Source organism: Hippocampus bargibanti, linkage group LG03, assembly GCF_051943395.1.
Source record: "Hippocampus bargibanti isolate YZ-2025 linkage group LG03, ASM5194339v1, whole genome shotgun sequence".
Lineage (NCBI taxonomy): Eukaryota > Metazoa > Chordata > Actinopteri > Syngnathiformes > Syngnathidae > Hippocampus > Hippocampus bargibanti.
The window spans coordinates 18,236,709-18,263,029 of NC_142736.1; the positions used below are offsets into that span (position 1 = coordinate 18,236,709).

General features: G+C 40.1%; 1 protein-coding gene across 1 annotated transcript in view; it reads right to left on the bottom strand.

Annotated features, from left to right (window-relative positions):
- Positions 1-18,192, bottom strand: part of fbn1 (fibrillin 1) — an 87,599-nt gene extending 69,407 nt beyond the window's left edge. The window contains exons 1-6 of the mRNA XM_088992372.1: positions 17,998-18,192; positions 17,504-17,761; positions 12,873-12,955; positions 8,347-8,445; positions 7,640-7,735; positions 2,700-2,795 (exon numbers count right to left, since the gene is read on the bottom strand). Of these exons, the coding sequence (XP_088848498.1) occupies positions 2,700-2,795; positions 7,640-7,735; positions 8,347-8,445; positions 12,873-12,955; positions 17,504-17,679 (550 nt within the window). The 5' untranslated portion in view covers positions 17,680-17,761; positions 17,998-18,192. The remainder of the gene's footprint in view (positions 1-2,699; positions 2,796-7,639; positions 7,736-8,346; positions 8,446-12,872; positions 12,956-17,503; positions 17,762-17,997) is intronic.
- Positions 18,193-26,321: the final 8,129 nt, after the last annotated feature.

Genomic DNA, 26,321 nt, shown 5'->3' on the forward strand with positions numbered 1-26,321 from the left:
CACATGCGTGTGATTGTGCATTCACGAAAAGGATAAGATCTAGCCGTAATGGGACACAGCTCTGTTTCAAGCATTAACATTGTGTGAATTTCAATGTGTCCATGCTTGACAAAACACGTGTATTTCATTTATTCAGTCGTCAAGGAAATGCCTGTGAAAGTGACTTAAATCTAGCCAAAACACAAAGAGGTTTGTCTCACTGAAGACAAAATACAGCATGAAGTCATTGGAAATACAAATATCACACCGGGATACATGTTTAGTCTATAAAATATGACAAAATCTCAGATCAGCACTTTGAACGGCAAATTATTAAACATTGCCCACTATAAAAGCTTTTCAAAGCCATACAGTATTTCGAACCAACATAATTTATTTACTTGTGAATATATCATCAACAATAGTTCAAATTTCACCCGGTGGAACTGACCGACAAAGACAAAATTGTTTTTTTTTAAACCCAAAGGCAACGTGCTCCCTGATAACCAGCACCCACATTTAATTTCAGTTTAACCTCCATCATCAGGTTTGTGAAGTATATTTCTCACAGGTATGTGTAAACTGTTTGGTTGAGTTACAATGCGCATTCCATTGAGCCATCAAAAGAGCATGTAAGTGCCACGAATCGGCGCAACAGAAAACTCATGCTCAAATGATCCTTGCCTTCTTAGTTAGCTTAGTTAGGTAACAGCAAAGCCGAAAAGATGCGAAGAAAACAAACATGAATCACCTAAATAATCTAAAAGGTACGGAAATCTCAGCATATCTGTTAAAATATAAATTATGTTTGCTTAGTCTGCCTTCCAAGTAATTTACTGTCATGCAGTAACTTATTCTCAACTGACACTATAGCAACACGTTATACAGTACAGCAAAAAAGAAGACGACTTAAATTATTATTAAGTTTAGGATGAAGAATGTTGTGAATTTGTTTCATTTCATATTTTATATGAACGTTATTGTCAAATGTTATATGTGCAAAATGTCTGGTGAAATGCCCAGTTCATTTGAAAATATTGTGCTTTGCGTTGCTGTTTTTTGAATTATATAAAAATAATGAGCACTTGACCTTATCAGAAGTCTGACAATATGTGAATTATTCCTATTTCTAGGCAAAAATATATGTTTTGTGCCCATCAATTACTATTTTCCGCACACATATCCATGTGCCATGTATTTCACTAATTTCATATCTGGCACTCTCGTACAGAATAAAAGGCCAACAGCAGCCCAAACAGGGACACACTTTCAGGCACGTACAGAACGCAAAGCTCAATTAGTTACATCTTCTTCTCCTTCTACTTTTCCTTTTGTCTTTTCCCTTCAGGGGTCGCGACAGTGAATCTGTGTCTTCCATTTAACCCTGTTTTCATGCATCCTCTTCGCTCACACCAGCGACCTCTTTGACAAAATCCATAAACCTCCTCTTTGGTCTTCTCTCGGTCTCCTGCCTGGCAGTTCAAGTCTCAACTTCCTTCTCCCGATACAGTCACTCTCTCTCCTCTGGACATGTCCAAACCATCTCAGTCTGGCCTCTCTGACTTTCTCTCCAAATCCTCTAATGTGAGTTGTCCCTGTGATATACTCATTCCTGATGCTATCCAACCTGGTCACTCCCAAAGAAAACCTCAACATCTTCATCTCTGCTACCTCCAGATCTGCTTCCTGTCTTTTCTTCAGTGGCACTGTCTCCAGTACAAACATCGTGACTGGTCTCACCACAGTTTTATACATCTTTCCTTTCATGCTAGCTGAAACCCTTCTATCACACATTACAGCTGACATTTTTCTCCAGCCGTTACATATGCATGTTTTTTAAGGTGATCCCAATTCCTGTTTCATGTGCCCGCATTTAACTTTGAGTACCTAACACTCCAAAGGTCTCCACCCTGTACAGCCCTAGTAGGGTGCCACATTAATGGGTGTGTTATATATGTACATTACATTACTACTTTTTTGGCCTGATAATCTTCCAAAAATATTAAATGTTACAGTTACCATGTAACCTCTGATGCCTATACTACAGAATCACACAATTAATACATTTTTTAATGTGTGCAGATTGGTCTTGCCGTTTGAAAAATAAAAACATGCTCCCACAACCCAGGAAAAGGAACAGAAAGCAAAGCCATGTGTGTCAAAGTGTTTTTAGTAGATAAGGCAAGTTGCTAACTCATCCGGCTCTCGGATAGAGTCTTAATAGTTGGAGGGTTGAAGAAAACACCCAAGTGTAAACCAGGACAAATCATCCACAAGATGCCTGTGAGAGGCCCCTAAAGTCTGGACTGGTTAAAGGGGATAATACTAATTAGGAGCTCTGCTTACAATCCAAATATTAGCTTTACAAGGTCAACACTTTGACTTGTGCTGCTCATCACTGTAGCAGACCTCGAGCACGTCGGATCTCACATGTTTGAATTATGACGTTGAACAGGCTTGTCTACTTTTTCGGCGTTCACAACCACAGGTGGTTGCGAAGATTTGCGAAGAGCATAGATGGTACATTCCCCAGCGCTTTATTACAGAACAGATGTGGAAATTGATGGTCACCGCTGGGCACCACATGCAAACATTTTGATTGCACAACAAACCTCATTCAGTGGCACAAAATACCAAGAGGTTTCTTTGGTTCCAGAGAGAAAAAACAAAAACATTTAGCACCCAGTTGTCACTTAAATTGTGAAAGATCTCATCATTACCTTTCTCACACTGCGCCCCAGTGAAGCCGTAGGTACACACACATCTGTTGGGAGCCACACACCTTCCTCCATTAAGGCAGCCATTTTCACAAACCGCTGTACAAAAAGAGGACAAGGGTTAAGTTTTATTGACATAACATTGTCTTATCTCTATATTGTCGCATCCTTTGACGGTCATTGGATTTCTTGCATCATCGAGAAAAGTGAGACATTTAAACTTTACACGTCACTATGCCGCCATATGTCTTCTAATTCCTTTAATTAGGTCAGCAATAACAATCACTGCTTAACTAACATTACGGTGGGTTCTAAAATCATTAGAGAAAGACATATGAACATAAATAAGAAAATCATTTAAAGCCTGAATAGTTGTCAGAGGAGGCCGAAAGCATGGAGAGACGTTTGGAGCCGTTAACCGCAAACCTCCAGTTGTGCTCTTGTGAGTCAGTGACACAGGAATGACCGCCCAACATGCTAACGCATTAATGAGTATGTGGTGGTCGTGTCAATAGGCTTCATTTTTCCAGACTAATTTGTGTACCCACAAAATCATGTAATAACTTGACGTGACTTCACACTTCTCTCAAAGCAGAATAATGCTTCAACTCTTTTGTTTTTTTGTTAATGTTGACAACTGATGTTTGGGCTAGTTAGCATTCAGGCTACCTCCACATCAAATTCCACTGTTTGCTGCTATCTACATTGGTGGAGCCAAATAACTAAATAATAAACAACTTATATAAATCAAAATGTGTTGTTGCATATGACTGTAAATTAATACATGCAAAAATCCCATTTAGAATCAATGTGTCGGTGGTTAACTAACATTACACAATGATAGAGGCAGAGGAATAATTAAAAAATCAAAAGCCTCTTGATGGGTTAAAATAATATTCCAATCGCAAGATTAAATGAATTATATTCTCTTCTACATATCCCCATGAACGTTGTGAGGAAAGGCACATGCAAAAATGGACAGATGTAGTCTAATGTACATATTTATGAGGGTCATTTAAAACTCAGCTAAAACGGAATATTTTGTACAGATAGAGGCTCTTCTATAGTTGTGCTGTTTGCCTTAGAATTTGGTCCATAATGCTATTTATTGAGAAGGAAACATCATATTCAGGCAACACACTATATGTTGTTGCTAGTTTTGATGAAATTCTGTCAGAAAGACCGAAAAGGCAAAATAAGCAGCGATACTACTTACGTTGACCACAGTGGTTTCCCACGTAGCCTTTCTGACAGAGGCAGTGGTCCTCAGCACAACTACCCCCATTCATGCATCGGATGTTACAGTGCTGGACTGTGGACAGAACGAAACAATCATGGAACACCTAAAACTGACTTGCAATAAAAGTAAAACATACTTCTATATACTATATCTGTCCATGTCAGGTGATTATTGATGGGACATTGACTGATTTTACTTAAGTTGGCACTTGTGGAAAACTATACTATAAACTAATAAAGTTTTAAGTTTTGATCAAGGTTTTTTTTTTAATCAACAACACTTATTTACGGTTATTTTCTTGTTTGTTGCATCAATATTTTGACATTTTTTTTCGTGTGTCGATTTAAACCTCAGTTTTGAGTCACAAATAAACAGATCCTAGTTGGAAAACAATATAAGTGGGAGTCTTCCACTTTTCCTTTCTTCAAACTGGACATTCTACCTCAAGTCTCCTATTTCTTGACAGTGTAAGCGTATGAACGATGGAATATTTCATCGTTGTGAGCGTGTTTACAGCATAAATACATTGTGCTTTTACACTTATCACTGTACACACCCCATGACAAAGGGGGGGAATTCACTGTCAAGACTATTTTCGTTGTGAAATGTTCACTGTAAAATGCAACAAGGCAGTAAAATCAATTCACTGTGTTCAAGTAAGACATGATAGATGCTGTTACCCCACCTGATTTGGATCCACAGGACGTGGCGACTTGGCCCGTGGGACAGGTGCACATGTTGGGTCTGGAGCAGAAGCCATCTCCGCAACTGCTGCGACATATGGCTGCAAAGACCAACGTAGCACACCTTCAGCAACATACGTTTCATTGTACGAAGTCCTCAATGTGCGTGAGAGAGAGTGTAAGTGATGCAGATGCTGAAGGTTTTACGTTTCACTCATAGAGGATGTTGGTATGATCTCAACATCATCAACCCTCAAAATCTCAAAGCGCCTCCGATGAGAATGGTGCCCGATCTTCCTTCCCTAATCATGGTCATGGTATAGCTAGCACCAGATGAGCCATTTTCTGTTCTGATTCGCTATAAAAGTGCACCAGTGAAGTGTTTTTAATTGCTGCTGCCTTTTTTGTTTCCACTCCCTTACTTTCTTTCCCACACGCTGTTGTCGGCATTGCTGCATAGTCTCAGCACTAGTCAGGTAGAGTCCAGCCACTGACCCCTACTCCCTGAACCCCACTGCTAAACAATGTCATTAGAGCTGTGACAGGCATCCTGGCAGCCGGCCCGCCAGACCGCAATCATATGTGGCCACGGCCTCTCAGACCTTCCTGTCTACTGAGGGAGGGGGAAGGAACGAGAACAGAAACTATAAAAAGAAACATCTGAAAGAATGTCGGTGTAAATGAAGCAAAATTAAAAATTTCCAGTCGCATGAGGTCTGGTTGTCTGCTCGCATTTTATAAGATGATTTGTCTCTCCTTTGAAAACATCCATTCGCCGTTGCAATGTCGGTCATGAAGCAAATAAGTGGGGACTTGGAACTAGAAGACAACACTTTCTCCTTTGCACAGTGATAAGCCTTCACGGGCAGCAAGGCTTTCTGTGTTGGGCGAAACACTATCACATTGCACTGACCTACATTTAAATTCAGGTGTGAAGTAAACTTGGCCAATCATCTTTGTAGTCATACTTACAGCAAAAACAATTTCGAGAATATTGTGTTGTATTTTTTCGAATGTTACCCACCGACAGTAAAGTTAGACACGCTTAACGATGTAAATAATTTTGTTCTGCAATCTCCGGCGAATGACATCATTTACAGAATGCGCCATTGAACCATTACACTGCACTGTCAATTCCCCTGCTAATCTCTCTTTGCCATTGTTACCGAGTTATTCGTCAAAATGCTTTGTTATTTGATGTGCTGTTCACATTCAGGCAAACACTCAGAGTTAGAGTAGGCAAAAGAAAAGAGTAGGGCACCTTAATGGGTGAGAAAATACAGAAACATTCACACCAGTGTCAACGAGCACTCTTTATTATAAGCGCTTTGAAGACCTCGGTTCTTTCAATAGAGTTTACAAAAAAGGTGGCTTTGTCAATCAGTTCATAACTGATTGACAAACTGCTGCCGATTTAAAATCTGACTGCTGTTCATGAAAATATTCGATTTAAAGTACTAAACGTGTACAACGATGTAATCCTGTCCTAAAACCTTCAATCTATATGAGTGCATGGATGAAATCCTCTGTAATGCTGCCGATATAATGTGCTGAGTGATCGACTATGCAACAGAGCTACCTAAGTAATAACAATGTAGAACACCAACCCACTATAGTGCTTACTCAGTGCTCGCGCAAATACATGAACCATATTGGAAATCACACGGTGCACAATTTAGAGTATGGCAAAGCATTAAATAGCAAACAAGAATACATGTAATGGCAGCCTACAGTATATAGTTTACTATTCTTCCAATTCCAATAGGTCTCGCCTATGGTGTATTTTACAAAAAATGTTTTGTTAACATCACGACATACAGTACTATTACTGAAGTACACCACTTAATGAATGTGATACATGCTGTGTTTTCCATCACACTGACGGTCCGACATAACTGGGGTGGCGTACAAAAAGAGGACAAGGGTTAAGTTTTATTGACATAACATTGTCTTATCTCTATATTGTCGCATCCTTTGACGGTCATTGGATTTCTTGCATCATCGAGAAAAGTGAGACATTTAAACTTTACACGTCACTATGCCGCCATATGTCTTCTAATTCCTTTAATTAGGTCAGCAATAACAATCACTGCTTAACTAACATTACGGTGGGTTCTAAAATCATTAGAGAAAGACATATGAACATAAATAAGAAAATCATTTAAAGCCTGAATAGTTGTCAGAGGAGGCCGAAAGCATGGAGAGACGTTTGGAGCCGTTAACCGCAAACCTCCAGTTGTGCTCTTGTGAGTCAGTGACACAGGAATGACCGCCCAACATGCTAACGCATTAATGAGTATGTGGTGGTCGTGTCAATAGGCTTCATTTTTCCAGACTAATTTGTGTACCCACAAAATCATGTAATAACTTGACGTGACTTCACACTTCTCTCAAAGCAGAATAATGCTTCAACTCTTTTGTTTTTTTGTTAATGTTGACAACTGATGTTTGGGCTAGTTAGCATTCAGGCTACCTCCACATCAAATTCCACTGTTTGCTGCTATCTACATTGGTGGAGCCAAATAACTAAATAATAAACAACTTATATAAATCAAAATGTGTTGTTGCATATGACTGTAAATTAATACATGCAAAAATCCCATTTAGAATCAATGTGTCGGTGGTTAACTAACATTACACAATGATAGAGGCAGAGGAATAATTAAAAAATCAAAAGCCTCTTGATGGGTTAAAATAATATTCCAATCGCAAGATTAAATGAATTATATTCTCTTCTACATATCCCCATGAACGTTGTGAGGAAAGGCACATGCAAAAATGGACAGATGTAGTCTAATGTACATATTTATGAGGGTCATTTAAAACTCAGCTAAAACGGAATATTTTGTACAGATAGAGGCTCTTCTATAGTTGTGCTGTTTGCCTTAGAATTTGGTCCATAATGCTATTTATTGAGAAGGAAACATCATATTCAGGCAACACACTATATGTTGTTGCTAGTTTTGATGAAATTCTGTCAGAAAGACCGAAAAGGCAAAATAAGCAGCGATACTACTTACGTTGACCACAGTGGTTTCCCACGTAGCCTTTCTGACAGAGGCAGTGGTCCTCAGCACAACTACCCCCATTCATGCATCGGATGTTACAGTGCTGGACTGTGGACAGAACGAAACAATCATGGAACACCTAAAACTGACTTGCAATAAAAGTAAAACATACTTCTATATACTATATCTGTCCATGTCAGGTGATTATTGATGGGACATTGACTGATTTTACTTAAGTTGGCACTTGTGGAAAACTATACTATAAACTAATAAAGTTTTAAGTTTTGATCAAGGTTTTTTTTTAATCAACAACACTTATTTACGGTTATTTTCTTGTTTGTTGCATCAATATTTTGACATTTTTTTTTGTGTGTCGATTTAAACCTCAGTTTTGAGTCACAAATAAACAGATCCTAGTTGGAAAACAATATAAGTGGGAGTCTTCCACTTTTCCTTTCTTCAAACTGGACATTCTACCTCAAGTCTCCTATTTCTTGACAGTGTAAGCGTATGAACGATGGAATATTTCATCGTTGTGAGCGTGTTTACAGCATAAATACATTGTGCTTTTACACTTATCACTGTACACACCCCATGACAAAGGGGGGAATTCACTGTCAAGACTATTTTCGTTGTGAAATGTTCACTGTAAAATGCAACAAGGCAGTAAAATCAATTCACTGTGTTCAAGTAAGACATGATAGATGCTGTTACCCCACCTGATTTGGATCCACAGGACGTGGCGACTTGGCCCGTGGGACAGGTGCACATGTTGGGTCTGGAGCAGAAGCCATCTCCGCAACTGCTGCGACATATGGCTGCAAAGACCAACGTAGCACACCTTCAGCAACATACGTTTCATTGTACGAAGTCCTCAATGTGCGTGAGAGAGAGTGTAAGTGATGCAGATGCTGAAGGTTTTACGTTTCACTCATAGAGGATGTTGGTATGATCTCAACATCATCAACCCTCAAAATCTCAAAGCGCCTCCGATGAGAATGGTGCCCGATCTTCCTTCCCTAATCATGGTCATGGTATAGCTAGCACCAGATGAGCCATTTTCTGTTCTGATTCGCTATAAAAGTGCACCAGTGAAGTGTTTTTAATTGCTGCTGCCTTTTTTGTTTCCACTCCCTTACTTTCTTTCCCACACGCTGTTGTCGGCATTGCTGCATAGTCTCAGCACTAGTCAGGTAGAGTCCAGCCACTGACCCCTACTCCCTGAACCCCACTGCTAAACAATGTCATTAGAGCTGTGACAGGCATCCTGGCAGCCGGCCCGCCAGACCGCAATCATATGTGGCCACGGCCTCTCAGACCTTCCTGTCTACTGAGGGAGGGGGAAGGAACGAGAACAGAAACTATAAAAAGAAACATCTGAAAGAATGTCGGTGTAAATGAAGCAAAATTAAAAATTTCCAGTCGCATGAGGTCTGGTTGTCTGCTCGCATTTTATAAGATGATTTGTCTCTCCTTTGAAAACATCCATTCGCCGTTGCAATGTCGGTCATGAAGCAAATAAGTGGGGACTTGGAACTAGAAGACAACACTTTCTCCTTTGCACAGTGATAAGCCTTCACGGGCAGCAAGGCTTTCTGTGTTGGGCGAAACACTATCACATTGCACTGACCTACATTTAAATTCAGGTGTGAAGTAAACTTGGCCAATCATCTTTGTAGTCATACTTACAGCAAAAACAATTTCGAGAATATTGTGTTGTATTTTTTCGAATGTTACCCACCGACAGTAAAGTTAGACACGCTTAACGATGTAAATAATTTTGTTCTGCAATCTCCGGCGAATGACATCATTTACAGAATGCGCCATTGAACCATTACACTGCACTGTCAATTCCCCTGCTAATCTCTCTTTGCCATTGTTACCGAGTTATTCGTCAAAATGCTTTGTTATTTGATGTGCTGTTCACATTCAGGCAAACACTCAGAGTTAGAGTAGGCAAAAGAAAAGAGTAGGGCACCTTAATGGGTGAGAAAATACAGAAACATTCACACCAGTGTCAACGAGCACTCTTTATTATAAGCGCTTTGAAGACCTCGGTTCTTTCAATAGAGTTTACAAAAAAGGTGGCTTTGTCAATCAGTTCATAACTGATTGACAAACTGCTGCCGATTTAAAATCCCCCCCCCCCCCCCCCCCCCCCCCCCCCCCCCCCCCCCCCCCCCCCCCCCGCCTATGGTGTATTTTACAAAAAATGTTTTGTTAACATCACGACATACAGTACTATTACTGAAGTACACCACTTAATGAATGTGATACATGCTGTGTTTTCCATCACACTGACGGTCCGACATAACTGGGGTGGCATAAGGTTAATTAAGTCCTGTGAGTCTCCACTGTAAGTCGAGTTATAAAGTCACTGGTTTTTTTTTTGGACAACAAACTCAGTTGCCACAAATAAATAGATTCTGTCGGAGTTGCATGTGTTCAGTTTCTAATGTTCTGGTCTGTAAATGAATTTTTGGGGGGGATGATACTTACGGACAATGCACTGGTTTCCCCCAATCAGAGTCTTCCAGCCTGGACAGCAATAAACGTTGTTCCTTGAGCCGCATACATTGGGTCTGTGGGGAAAAACCAAAACAATACAATACAATACAATACAATGCAATGCAATGCAATGCAATTCAATGCAATACAATACAATACAATACAATACAATACAATACAATACATATTTATTTATATAGCGCTTTAACTACAGCTGAAAGTGTAACAGAGGGGTTAACATGGACACCTATCATATATTAGGAAATAAAGCAGTCACATAGATACTAGAAATCATCAGGGAGTGAAACCAAGATCAAGTTGGAATCACGCAGAGTCGAATGCCAGAGTACAAGTGAGTTTTGAGGCAGGTTTTAAAGATGGGCAGCGACGGGGCTTGCCGAATGTTCAGTGGCAGGTCATTCCAGAGAGTGGGACCAGCAACGGAAAAGGCTTGATCCCCTCTGAGGCTTTGTTTAGTTTTTGGGTGGATGAGGTCGGAGAGGTAAGTAGGAGCGAGGCCATTTAAAGATTTGCTGCTGCTCACTCGCACACAAACAATCCGGTGACTGTAAAGTGTCCTTGACAGTGTCCTTTTTAAAGGCGCTTAGAATTTAAATGTACATTATTATTATTATTATTATTATTATTATTATTATTATTATTATTATTATTTGAAGACAAATAAGATCTTAAAAAGAACTCTAAAATGTATCGGGAGCCAGTGAAGGGATGCCAGAGTAAGAGTTATGTGCTCCCTCTTACGAGTACTAGTCAAGAGGCGAGCAGCAGCATTATGGAGATGCTTCAGCTGGAGATGCTTCATGGAGGATTGGCTGACTCTGATGCAGATGCTGAAGGTTTTACGTTTCACTCATAGAGGATGTTGGTATGATCTCAACATCATCAACCCTCAAAATCTCAAAGCGCCTCCGATGAGAATGGTGCCCGATCTTCCTTCCCTAATCATGGTCATGGTATAGCTAGCACCAGATGAGCCATTTTCTGTTCTGATTCGCTATAAAAGTGCACCAGTGAAGTGTTTTTAATTGCTGCTGCCTTTTTTGTTTCCACTCCCTTACTTTCTTTCCCACACGCTGTTGTCGGCATTGCTGCATAGTCTCAGCACTAGTCAGGTAGAGTCCAGCCACTGACCCCTACTCCCTGAACCCCACTGCTAAACAATGTCATTAGAGCTGTGACAGGCATCCTGGCAGCCGGCCCGCCAGACCGCAATCATATGTGGCCACGGCCTCTCAGACCTTCCTGTCTACTGAGGGAGGGGGAAGGAACGAGAACAGAAACTATAAAAAGAAACATCTGAAAGAATGTCGGTGTAAATGAAGCAAAATTAAAAATTTCCAGTCGCATGAGGTCTGGTTGTCTGCTCGCATTTTATAAGATGATTTGTCTCTCCTTTGAAAACATCCATTCGCCGTTGCAATGTCGGTCATGAAGCAAATAAGTGGGGACTTGGAACTAGAAGACAACACTTTCTCCTTTGCACAGTGATAAGCCTTCACGGGCAGCAAGGCTTTCTGTGTTGGGCGAAACACTATCACATTGCACTGACCTACATTTAAATTCAGGTGTGAAGTAAACTTGGCCAATCATCTTTGTAGTCATACTTACAGCAAAAACAATTTCGAGAATATTGTGTTGTATTTTTTCGAATGTTACCCACCGACAGTAAAGTTAGACACGCTTAACGATGTAAATAATTTTGTTCTGCAATCTCCGGCGAATGACATCATTTACAGAATGCGCCATTGAACCATTACACTGCACTGTCAATTCCCCTGCTAATCTCTCTTTGCCATTGTTACCGAGTTATTCGTCAAAATGCTTTGTTATTTGATGTGCTGTTCACATTCAGGCAAACACTCAGAGTTAGAGTAGGCAAAAGAAAAGAGTAGGGCACCTTAATGGGTGAGAAAATACAGAAACATTCACACCAGTGTCAACGAGCACTCTTTATTATAAGCGCTTTGAAGACCTCGGTTCTTTCAATAGAGTTTACAAAAAAGGTGGCTTTGTCAATCAGTTCATAACTGATTGACAAACTGCTGCCGATTTAAAATCTGACTGCTGTTCATGAAAATATTCGATTTAAAGTACTAAACGTGTACAACGATGTAATCCTGTCCTAAAACCTTCAATCTATATGAGTGCATGGATGAAATCCTCTGTAATGCTGCCGATATAATGTGCTGAGTGATCGACTATGCAACAGAGCTACCTAAGTAATAACAATGTAGAACACCAACCCACTATAGTGCTTACTCAGTGCTCGCGCAAATACATGAACCATATTGGAAATCACACGGTGCACAATTTAGAGTATGGCAAAGCATTAAATAGCAAACAAGAATACATGTAATGGCAGCCTACAGTATATAGTTTACTATTCTTCCAATTCCAATAGGTCTCGCCTATGGTGTATTTTACAAAAAATGTTTTGTTAACATCACGACATACAGTACTATTACTGAAGTACACCACTTAATGAATGTGATACATGCTGTGTTTTCCATCACACTGACGGTCCGACATAACTGGGGTGGCATAAGGTTAATTAAGTCCTGTGAGTCTCCACTGTAAGTCGAGTTATAAAGTCACTGGTTTTTTTTTTGGACAACAAACTCAGTTGCCACAAATAAATAGATTCTGTCGGAGTTGCATGTGTTCAGTTTCTAATGTTCTGGTCTGTAAATGAATTTTTGGGGGGGATGATACTTACGGACAATGCACTGGTTTCCCCCAATCAGAGTCTTCCAGCCTGGACAGCAATAAACGTTGTTCCTTGAGCCGCATACATTGGGTCTGTGGGGAAAAACCAAAACAATACAATACAATACAATACAATGCAATGCAATGCAATGCAATTCAATGCAATACAATACAATACAATACAATACAATACAATACAATACATATTTATTTATATAGCGCTTTAACTACAGCTGAAAGTGTAACAGAGGGGTTAACATGGACACCTATCATATATTAGGAAATAAAGCAGTCACATAGATACTAGAAATCATCAGGGAGTGAAACCAAGATCAAGTTGGAATCACGCAGAGTCGAATGCCAGAGTACAAGTGAGTTTTGAGGCAGGTTTTAAAGATGGGCAGCGACGGGGCTTGCCGAATGTTCAGTGGCAGGTCATTCCAGAGAGTGGGACCAGCAACGGAAAAGGCTTGATCCCCTCTGAGGCTTTGTTTAGTTTTTGGGTGGATGAGGTCGGAGAGGTAAGTAGGAGCGAGGCCATTTAAAGATTTGCTGCTGCTCACTCGCACACAAACAATCCGGTGACTGTAAAGTGTCCTTGACAGTGTCCTTTTTAAAGGCGCTTAGAATTTAAATGTACATTATTATTATTATTATTATTATTATTATTATTATTATTATTATTATTATTTGAAGACAAATAAGATCTTAAAAAGAACTCTAAAATGTATCGGGAGCCAGTGAAGGGATGCCAGAGTAAGAGTTATGTGCTCCCTCTTACGAGTACTAGTCAAGAGGCGAGCAGCAGCATTATGGAGATGCTTCAGCTGGAGATGCTTCATGGAGGATTGGCTGACTCCAAAGTACAGTAAAGCGCATTACAGTATTTGAGCCGAGATGTGAGAAAGGCATGAATTACTGCTTCAATGTGCTCATGAGAAAGGAGAGGTTTTATTTTAGCCAGTTGCCTCAGATGAAAGAAGCTGGATTTAACAACAGCACCAATTTGTCGGTCACATTTAAAGTCACTGTCCAGTTGAAGACCTAAGTTTGAGATAAGGTAAAACGTATTCAACAATTCACATGCCAGACAACATGAAACCATTTCATCCTCATGAGGTATTAGACGAGTTGCTCAGTTTTCGCTTGCTTGCAGAGATGTATTACTTTAAAAATACACTTTTTAGATTGTGGTTGTAATTTGCACCGGATTATACTAACAGCGGATTTGACTTTTCCTCTCAGTGAGCTTGATTACATAGCTAAAATAATTAAAAAAACATCTAGGAAGCGGTTGCCAACAACCTCAATTACAATATTTGTTCCATCAAATCATACTAATTTATTCTTACGATATTCTCTTCATTGTATTGCCATTCTCTTGGCCAGAGGGCTTCCAGTGTGTCTATATGGATGATCTCTTTTCCCCCCGTCCAATCAGATTTCAGTCTCTATCGTCTTGCTGTGTTCGTCTAATCTGACAAGGGCCTTCAAATTCAGTCAGACTATGAATTTTGTAGTTCAAACCTGATGTATGAGTTTTCAAGTTATGAGTCTGCAATTCAACCAGAAAATAACTTTGTCTTGTGATGCTGCTTCATGATACTATCTCCCAGTGGCCAACAGAAACACACCAGAAGGAGCTGCACAATGAATAAAATTGCAAAAAAAATCATGACACCGAAAATTTTGTTTGTTTACATTCTATGTAATTATGTTAACTTTGTGTTTATCATTTACAATATTAAACTGTTATTTTTCCTTTAAAAAAAATGTTGTTTTTTTTTAGGGGCAGGTCAGAGGCTCACTTTAATTACTACAATGGCATTACCATTCATTTCAATGACCAAAGATAACATGCCGAAATGAGTGTTTTGTGTTATGTGTGGAGTCATGGAACAAACTAAACTTGTATAATAAAGACACCGCTGTGTATTAGCAATCAGAATAATCACCTGTATATGCGCTGAGTATGTAACATTACATGTATTTATTTTGGGAGTGGTTGTTATTTGATATCACTGATTCTGAACTGCTTTGGGGGATGCACATGTTACAGTTGGGTCCTGTTATGTCGAGAACACTTCTTCTATGCTGATTGCATTAAAAAAAAAAGAAATAGAATGATGCGCTTATACAAACATTTCCTGATGATGTCAATGCCTGAAAGCCATCCTTCCTACAGGTGCGCTTGCAGCCTACATATGTCAGACTCAAATCCGTGTTGACCTGCAAGTCATTGGATGTAACCGAAACCAGATCAACGGGGTAATCACGAGGATGTTAGAAACATTCTTCTGCTGGTAAGTCAGCATGACACAGCACGCAGCCTCTTCCTGTACGCAGATGTTTACAAAAATGAACTTAAAGCATGTCATATGAAAATGTCTACTGTGTGACCTTCATCAGCTGTTTGCTGTCATCACTGGCGCACAGATGGTATCTTTTTCGGTGGGCTTTCTTCTTCTGCCTTGCTTGATTTTATTCTCACATATGCACATGCAAAGCCACACTTAAACTCCAGCAGAGAACTGTGTACATCTGCAGATGTGATTTATCCACATTTTTTTGGGGGCCAGAAAAAGGATTAGGTTGTTTCTCGGTCGTTCTCTTGGTCTCTCTTTCTTTCTGCCACAGCCACACACGACCAATGGCCTCCTTTGTTTGGATGTAATTTATTATTGCAGGCAGCAGGAATGTGATCCCCTTGCCAGTATTTAATTGCTAAGCTTTGCTCCAAACTTCCCCATCATGGACAATCTTACTCATCTCAGCCAGCCTTGCATTGTTATTATTATTAAAACATGCACACATATATTCTCTGACCTTCAAGGCTCATAAAGGACGTGGGGGGGAGGGTACAGTGGTCCTCTGCTCTTGTCATAAACAGCGAAAATCTGTGAGTAATTGACATTCTGTCCCAAAACAGTTCTCAATAGCCTACACTATAGATGCCACAAAATGGCACCATTCTGTCTAAATGAATAACCTTAATTCACTTCAACATATTTCCTTGGTGGGTAGCCCATTCATCAAGTGGTTAGTACGCCGACTTGACAGTGCATAAATTGTGAGTTCAAATCCCGCTCGGGCCTCCCTGTGTGAAGTTTGCATGTTCTCCCCATGCTCATGTGGGTTTTCTCCGGGCCGGTTTCCTTCCACATCCCAAAAACATGCATGGCGGGCTGATTGAACACTCCAAATTGTCCCGTGGTGTGAGTGTGAGTGTGGATTTGTTGTTTGTTTCTGTGTGCCCTGCGATTGACTGGCAACTGATTCAGCGTGTCACCCGACTACGGCCTGACGACAGCTAGGATTGGCTCCAGTGCCCCCCTGGCAACTGCAGTGAGGATGCAGCAGTTTGGAAAATGAATGAAGTTATTTACTGTTAATATTACAGAAGTGACATTCGAATCATACTTATCAACCAAATTTTAGTTAAGCTGTCACGCTTCACAAATCCACCGTAACTCCTCGTGAAATTTAACTCAATTTAACCAATCAAACAGAGCCAGGCAGTTGACCACACCCAATTGCCTCGACTGAAGTTACCTGAGTGAGAACCGTGATAATAAAAATGAATGGTCATCTCATTTGCTGGCATCCACCTGCTTAAAAATGTTGACATTTCAGTTTACAAGAAATAACTCTATTTTGAGAAAACGTGTAATCGCTGCCTGGTGATATGTTAGTGCTTTTTGTATCAACAGAATATTAAATACCATTTCTTGTGGCAAAATTTGCATTGATTTCTCTATCAGTTTTAAGTATGTATTATATTATTATATATATTATTATATTGCAGATTTGTTGGACCTTATACCATCTGAATTCAGGCTCAACACAATTTAAACCCTGGACTGGTGTTCAGCCAGTTGCAGAGCACAAAGAGAAAAAAAACAGTCATTCACACTCACATACACGCCGAAGTCAAATTTAGAGGATTCAATGTATGCTTTTGGAAAGGGAAAAGAAATGGGATTAGAAGCTCCAACCTTTCAAATCTGAGGTGACTACGCTAACCACTTCTCCTCTTCTATTTATGTCATCTTTTTCCAATGGTTTTCTTTCATTTTTGTCTAATGTAAAGTATTATATATGAGTTGCATTGTATTTTGGGATATTTGATGTCCAAACAATAAGATGTTATTCAGAAGCTACTCAGTAATTGAGTATTATTTTTCACAGGGTAACTCCTGTACATACTCAAGTAGTTATTTGGAGGACGATGCTCCACTTGTCAGAATTTACAAAAGTATTTTTACTCAAGAATACCCTTTAGAAACTCTCTCCATCTCTGCTTAGCACTAAGTGGCCACTAGCCAAATACTGTAGATATTTTTAAATAGCTGAGTTTTTTTGCAAATAACAGCGGAGAGGCTTGTTGATAAACCTTCTATCAGCCTTCCCCCAAACCAAAATAAGTGCATTTGCAAATACCAAATTACGAATATGCGAGGGTTCACTGTATATGACACGGCACCTGCACATCATGAACACAGTAGCAAGGGATGTTGATTGAAAAGACGAAAGAAAGCATGTGATTCTTCAGAGAAGAATGAAGAGGAAAGGGGAGGGATGAATAAAATCAAGGCTGCTCATATGGGTCTAATAGTTGAGAGATTATCATAGTCACATTACCCTCTGAGCACGTCCGTCCCCCCCTTCGTTTTGGCTCTGCTGGTTCTGGAGTCAGTGGTTCTAACTTCTCCGGTGTCCAGAACCTCAGCGGCGTTTCCGAGCAGGACACAGAGTGACAGCTGAACCACCAGAATCAGCTGCAAGAGCCGTCCTCCTTCGCTCTTACTGTCCTGCATATCCACTCCTCAAGTGTGTAATGGGCTTAACTTGCTGTCCAGCCCTCTATCTGTGCAACTTGTGTGCAATCTGGAGTGAAAGCTGCAAAAACAATATGAGAGCAGAGAAGGGGGGTGGGGGACAGAGGATTGTTAAAGGTCAAAACAACTCCATTGCGCTCAGTTAAACATCTGGTGCGTCGTGATTAGTCCTATTTTGAGGTTGGTTCGAGTCGCAAAAATTCTCAGTATAAAAAAGAAAAAAACAAAAACGATCAATGAATTGCCTTGTCTCCCGAGGAGGAGATTCGCCTCAATCCAAGCAGAGGAGTTACTCACTCTTCCACGCAGGTATGATAACGTTGCAAGTTTCGAGAGCTGAGCGCAAATTTCCGAAGGGCGCCTGCGAATAGATGCGCACGGTCACGCGCGAAGTGGGCCCGTACGCATCCAACTGCGTGTGGATCCACGAGCGATCATTTAAAGGAGCTGATGCATTCCACAGGAGGAGAGAGCTGAAAAGTCACTGACGCTTTCTCTCTTAATCGGCTCTTTTTTCATCCCTTGGCTGCCCCACACCCCTCTTCCCCTCCTTTCCACACCAACCTCTACCCCAAAAACTCCCCTCCCGATTCACATCACCCGATATACACCCACCCAAATTTAGCTCTCGCGAGACTTACAACGATGCCCGAAAATGCAGAAGTTGCTCTGGATGTTTGGTTTGGACTAATTATCGCCAGAGGTATCAAACGTGTAGTTATTTTGCATACTTAAATAGAAGTATAGACATAAATAAATAAATAAATAAATAAATAAATAAATAAATAAATAAATGGATACATACATACATACATACATACATACATACATACATACATACATACATACATACATACATACATACATACATACATACCAGTGAGGTGAGGCAGTGAGGCAGTGCGTCACCTGTCATCATGGAAAGCTGTCATGGAAATATCAAATGAAAAAATAAATTAAACAGTTATATGTATTTAGTGATTTGTACTTTAAAGTTCTTGTCCATTTAACTTCACCGTTTTAGGATTTTTTTCAAAAAATTGAATTTTCACATTTACCGTTCAAATACTAAGTAGAGATGAGCGGTGAGGCAGCAGCCGGCTGAGCCTCAACATGGATTGCACAATCACTATGCTGGCTTGCTTTGCAGTGAGACCCCATTGCTGTCCTTCTGCATATCGCTATTAAAGCGTTCAAACACGCGTTTAGTATATGAACTAAATTTCTACAGTTTAGCTGGTGTATATAATGTAGAGTCATTGTACATTATAAACACTGTACTACAGTGTTTATTTTGTTTTATTTTTATCAAAACGCTGTGCGTAGGTGAGGCAAACAGTTCTCCCGCCTCATGACAGGGGGAGCTTGTGATTCCAGAGATATTTCCGACTCCACGTCTGCAGAATAATAGAATTAGAGATAGAAAGCTACAGTTAGCAAGTAAAGTGCAACCCTCCAGTCATTTTTTCGTGTTGCTTGGCCTCACTTTCAGAATGGAGGATTACATATCTAAATTGAAAGAATTTTCTAAACTGGACTTTCAATCGACGCAGGAGGTAATAATTAAAGGAAGACCAACACCGGAGCTAAAAGGTTTGCTTCAGACAACGGGACACAATTCTCGCTCTTTTCAGGCGGACTGGTACACACGTAAAGGCTGGCTGTGTGGATGTCCAGCAAGAAACCGCCTTTTCTGCTTTTCCGGCCTTCTGTTCTCAACTTGTGACAATGTCTGGACTCAAATGGGATATGTCGACCTGAAAAATTTACAACGGAGCCTCATCAAAAATGAGCGAAGACTCAACATCAGCATCCACAATGCTAAGGTAAAGGAGAACCGGGAGATTTTAAAAAATCTCATCAATGCCACCTGCTTCCTTGCCAAACAACAGCTTGCATTTCCTGGAAATGATGAAAGTAAAGGCTCTGCTAATCGTGGCAACTATGTTGAACTATTACATGCTTTCGCTGAGAAAGATGACAGGCTAGCGCAGACATGGGCAAACTACGGCCCGCGGGCCACATACGGCCCGTTAGGCTTTTTAATCCGGCCCGCCGAATTTGCCCAAATTATAGTACAAACAGTTTCTAAAACTCACGACAAATAGTTAGCGAACAACAGGGCAATAACTGAAAAGTTGCCTGCCCCATTTTTCACAACTGGAAGCACACCGAGACAACTAATCACATTAAAAAAAGTTTTTTTAATCAAGAATGCACCTACTACAAATGCTACCTTGCTTAATTTACGGTCATGTGCATGGCTGTAGATTTTGCTGCAGTAGTCGATTGTCATTGTGGTGCACAATGCAACGTTTGCATTGCTTCCTACGAGCCACTAAGCCCCTTTCATAAATCTCACGTAGACGTTACAGTCACGGTTTAATGTAAATTTACGTTTTGTAGCGTCACATATGTTGTTAGCTTCTTTTGAATCTTTCTTTCCTGGCTGAGGTTCTGTGCATCTATTTTGGAAAATGACATGCAATTGCACGACTTTATAACGCTTGCGAAAGTCCGGAAGAAAGAAGCCGGCTTCTGATTGGCTGCCGTGCCGAGTATGCAAATTTCAACTGCAGGTCGTCGATGTTTGTGTGCTCGGCGACGGTACACGTGTTTTGTTTGTGCGTGAAGGCGAGGGCGTCAGTGAGGAGTTTGTTGAGCGCGCGGTCAGGACAAACCATCTATCATTTGGCGGAATTTAACACAAGTAGGTATTATTGAGCTTGAATGTTTCGTTGTGTAATAATGTTTTGAATGTTTTAAGTGATTCCATTTTTCAATAAATGTTGATTTCTTAACTTTGCCCCTTCGATGGAAACTTATTAAAAACAGACGCAATCTTGATAAATCACAGTGCATATGTTATTTTCATCTATTTCCATTTCCTCCTCCAAGTATCTGCGAAATAGTATGTAAACGCCATATTCCTTGAGACAAATTTATTAACTGATCAGGGCTATTTTTCACATTTGAAAGACAGTTAATAAATTGGGTTGTAGTGTTCTTACTGTGCTATGAGGTTTGTACATACTACATTTAAAGGACAACCGGCACCATTTTTTGTTTTCGTTTCCCACTGACATCAGAAAAACGTTTTATAGCATCTAAAATACCCAAATCAGGCAGGCTGATATTTTTAGTTAAATGAAAAACACCAATAAAAATGACTTCAAAATGAATCCGGAAATGGTCAGTTTCAGAAGGTCCCACCCCCCTGTTCGTGACGTCACGCCAAGACGTCTTGCCTTGCTCAAGAATCAAAACAATGGCTTCAGATTCGGAGAAGATGTTTTCTTGTTACTCATCCAGTTATGAATATGATTCAAATAGTTCTGAAGAGAAAAGCATAAATGTTTGCAATTGATTCAAGGAGTACATATCAATTCGAGCCGTCAATGACAGCAATGTAGCACCCAGAAAATGCAGAAGATTGCGCCCAAGCTCCATTGGAAATGGGCTGATTTGTCCGCTGGGAATTTGTGTCAGCGAATATCAAATAGTTGTCTTGGTGCAACACACAACGATTCACCATGGCGTTATTTATGTGTTTTCCTTCTAATTTCACCATCAACACGGATCAACACGAAGTTTTCAGACCAAACAAAGTACCCAAAATGCATTGTGTGTCGCTTTCTCGGTCAGGGGCGGTCCAAACGTGACGTCACATCAACTCGAAAACAAGACTTCATGAATATTCAGCGCAAGTCTTAAAACGTAAACTATGGCTATATGCTGTGGAATCTTTGTAAAATACGCCCAGTCGAAATCATTTGAAGTGATTTTATAAATTATGGACATAACTTGTTCCGAGTATCTCCGGCCCAAACACTCCCTCCAAATGCTCCTGGCCCGGCCCCTCTGTCAAATTTTAGAACCCAATGCGGCCCGCGAGTCAAAAAGTTTGCCCACCCCTGGGCTAGCGAGTCATTTTGGGACATCCACTGTATTTTCTAGCCTGTGAAACAGAATACAGAACGATTTAATTGAAGCAGTTGGTGATGTCATTAGAAATGACATTAAAAAGGAGATCGGTGCAGCCCCATTTGTTGCCGTAGAAGTAGACGAGATTATCATTCTCAGCACTGAAAACATACAGTCGGAACAGGACTGATCAAGGACGACTTTCTTCACTGGCAGTGATCTCCGTTGAGACAGAGAGATTTTTAAAACTGAAGAAAGATAAGGAAGGCTTCTACAAAGAAGTTATCGATGCCTTTCTTCAGAAGGAGCGAGCATGGACTTCATTTACAAGCAAAGGTAACACGATAAAAACGTTTTTTTAATTATTTTTTTCTATGCTACAGTATGTATATATAAAGTATGCTGACATGAAATTTTGAACACAATACGCTAACTGTTGCCAACATTTAGCTTGTAGTCGACGTGCACATTCCACCATGATGTCCCTGATCCACTGGTGGAAAGACGCTTTGATCCTCTCCTCTTTCATCTAGAACTGCTTCATGTCATCACAAAGAGGGTACAGCAAGTCATGAAGAATGAATGTCTCTCTGTGTCTTTGTTCTGTCATATTGTCTTTATGCTGTCATATTTGTTATTTAGTTTTTTTTTGTTATTTTGACTTCAAGATGGCGCCGCGAGAGTGGCTGCCTTTCCAGCAGCTCATGTATTTTGTTTTTCTACTTTCATTCCTTTCATCACTTTGCTGCTGTGAAATGTAAATTTCTCCACTGTGAGACTAATAAAGGCATATCCAATCCAATCCAATCCAATCCAATCAAATGGTGAATAAACTACTCTGTATAGTTCATATGTTTGTAAATCTGACGATGAACCTCACCGCACGTCACTGATACATACATACATACATACATACATACATACATACATACATACATACATACATACATACATACATACATACATACATACATACATACATACATACATACATACTGGTGACGTGTGGTGAGGTTCATGGCTGGTGAGGCACTGACGTCATCACAGTCAGATTTACAAACATGAACTCCACAGAGTAGCTTATTCACCATTTGATTGGCAACAGTTAACGTGTTTTGTTTAAAATGTCATGTCAGCATTCTTCATATACTGTATACAAACTGTAGCATAGAAAAAAAGAATTAAAAAAACATTATCGTTTTACCTTTATCAGTGGTGGGCCGTCAGGGCCAGCAAGGGCTTCTCTGCTGGCCTAAAATAATCAGACATCATTATCGTAATTATAATAAAAGTCGATTTCATTAAAAAAGTATTTTTTCTAAATATATATATAATTATTCTACATACTGTTTTCTTGATGTTATATTATATCCATTTGGTTATGCTCCTTTCAGTGTTGTAGTTTTAGGTCAGAGTTTTTAATCCAATCAGAATTCAGCTAGTTTGTGTCGCCAGGCTGTATGAAATCTGACCGACGCCTTCAGAATCAACAGTGAGGGCGTCTGTGTGCTGTACATGAACGGGCACATGTAGTTGATATACAGTTGCGATAGCCAATCAGATCACGAGTTGGCACAGTAAGGCCAGCTAGAGGGCCTCGCGTTGAACATGACGTACGCATCCTGTGATTGGATACTCACTTTACCTCAGCCCTCAGCGGAGGCAGCGCTATGCAAATCAGCCAAGCTGACAACAGATCAGACCCGTAAACTTTAGCAGAAAAAACAAGTACGTATATCTACTCGCTTTTTTAACCCACGATGGCTGAATGAGAGGACAACTCGCTGCCGCATGTAGGTAAGCCTATTCTCAAGAACAAATGAAAAAGATTTGTTTACTTTTATTTTCAACAAATAGTTCGTTTTGTGAACGTCTTGTTGTTTTTCTTTTACTAAACTGACATTTTGTAATTTAGCATAAAATCTTGTTAAAGATTGCATATTCTTGATGGACTTCATAAAACTTTGTGGACAAATGATTTTAAATTTCCTTTTATTTTTAAGTGTTTGCAGTATCACGTATAGTGACAAGTTCTAATTGCTGATGCAGATTTATTGATGTGTAATTGCTCCGGAAAATAGCCTGTGTTGTAGACGATTAAGTTGATGCCACGCCCAGTACTGCGTGTGTGTGCTTTTGTAAATGATATCTCCAGCCGTTGTGTCATAAATTATGGTATTACGAGGGATATTTGTTCAAGTCGGAATAAGCAGGACTTCACTGAAGGCCTAGGTGTGAAATGCACGGACCGCCACTGACCTTTACTTATAAATAAAGTCCAAGTCTCTCTGTCTCAATGGAGATCACTGCAGGTGAAGAAAGTCGTCCTCGATCAGTCCTGTTCCGACTGTATGTTTTCAGTCTTTTGTGCTGAGAATGACCGCTCCACAGATGCTGTAGTCGCGGGAACAGTGAGCATGAGCAACTTTGTCACTTCAGGAACAGTTTCAATGAGATCCTTCTTGGCCAAAAAGCTGAGAAGCTGTCCGGGAGATTTACATTCATCCCTCACCGTTTGTGAGCTATACAGTCCGCTGTTGGTCTTCCTTTAATTATTATCTCCTGCTTCGATTGAAAGTCCAGTTTAGAAAATTCTTTCAATTTAGATATGTAATCCACCATTCTGAAAATCAGGCCAAGCAACACGAAAAAATGACTGGGTGGTTGCACTTAACTTGCTAACTGTTTAGTGTAGCTTGCTGTCACTAATTCTATTATTCTGCAGCCGAGGAGTCGCAAGAAGAATCTCTAATCACCCGCGCCCCCTGTCATGAGGCAGGAGAACTGTGTGCCTCACCTATGCACACAGTTTTGATAAAAAAATAAAATAAACACTGTAGTACAGTGTTTATAATGTACAGTGACTGTACATTATATACACCAGCTAAACTGTAGATATTTAGTTCATCTACTAAAAGCTTTCGAACACTTTAATAGTGATATGCAGAGGGACAGCAATGCAGTCTCACTGCAGAGCAAGCCAGTACAGTTAGCATGGTGATTGCGCAATCCATGGTGAGGCTCAACCGGCCTCACCCATCGTCTCCACTTACTATTTGAACGGTAAATGTGAAAATTCAGCGATTTTGAAAAAAATCCAAAAATGGTGAAGTTAAATTGAAAAGAACATTAAAGTACAAATTGCTAAATTAATATAATTGTTTATTTTGTCATTTGATATTTACATGATAACAGGTGAGGCACAGCCTCACCTTCCTCCCCTGACTGCACATCACTGATACATACATACATACATACATACATACATACATACATACATACATACATACATACATACATACATACATACATAGACTGGTAAAGAGTACAGTAGGAGTACTGACTTGTGGGAATGATTTTGTTAATACCTCTCTGACAGTATCATAGTCGATATTATCTTGGAAAATCCAGATTTGGATATCATCAGGCTGTGTAGGTGTACCTAATGTTGTGTCCAGTGAGGATGATGTGTACTGTTTGAGCAGAAGACAAGACAAAAGAATTGTCTTTTAATAGTATAATAATAGTGTATAACATAAAATAATATTTTTTGGACAAGAAAAAAACATTTTAAGTATACATTTTGCTGGGGCACATGAAGAACGAAGTGAGTATAATAAACTTGCCATCCACCCAGTCTTGAATCATATGCTGGTTATATTTACAGGGTGCGTACAGTTGGGAGGAATTTGGTCCAGGCAAGTGATATTTTTCACACAAATGGTTTCATGTCAGTGGACCCACCCAGCAAATAAAGAGCCTTTCTGGCAATGCTCTAGCGTTCCGTCATTCAAAGAGAGTAAGACCAGTTCACATATACTTCGACTGATCCTGGCCATGGTTTTCACTTTTGATCAAATGTTGTTTTCTGGACCCTCATAAGTAACCCAAGGGTTCTGGGTACAATTGTGATCAACGATGAGTTTATTCAAGTGCAGTTGTTGAAGTCTCTGGCGGTATTACAAGTGAGAAAAAAAATGATGGGGAAGCAAACACCTAAGTATAGATCATATGCATGCAAACTACACGACTTGCTTTTTGTCTGGTGTTTTCTTTGCTTTTTTTAAAAACTTTCAATATTAGTGTTAAAAATAGAACAGGCCTCATAAATCATGAAATATATATATATATAAAAGATCATAGCTCAAAATACTTTGCAGATCAAAAACAGTTGCCTTACTAGTTTTCTTCAATATACAGAATCAGAATCAGAATCAGAATCATCTTTATTGCCAAGTATGTAGGACACACAAGGAATTTGTTTCCGGTAGAACACGCTGCACTAGTATCATTGTCAAAAAAAACTGCTAAGTGGCACTATACAGTTCCATTTTGGCTACTGTTGAAAGAGTTCAAAGAGTTAATGGCTTGGGGGAAGAAGCTGTTTAAATGTCTGCTGGATTTGGTGCGCATGGATCGGTAGCGCCTGCCTGAGGGGAGTAGCTGGAAAAGGTGGTGGGCAGGGTGCGGAGGGTCCAGTAGGATTTTCCGCGCCCTAGTTTGGATTCTTGCAGTGTGCAAGTCCTCGAGAGTGGGTAGGGCGGTGCCAATGATTTTTTCCGCCGTCCTAACTGTCCGTTAAAGTCGGATTTTGTCCATTTTTGTGGCGGCCCCGAACCAAACGCTGATGGAAGAACACAGGATGGATTCGATGACAGCCGTGTAGAAATGTTGCAGCACCTCCTGTGGCAGGCCAT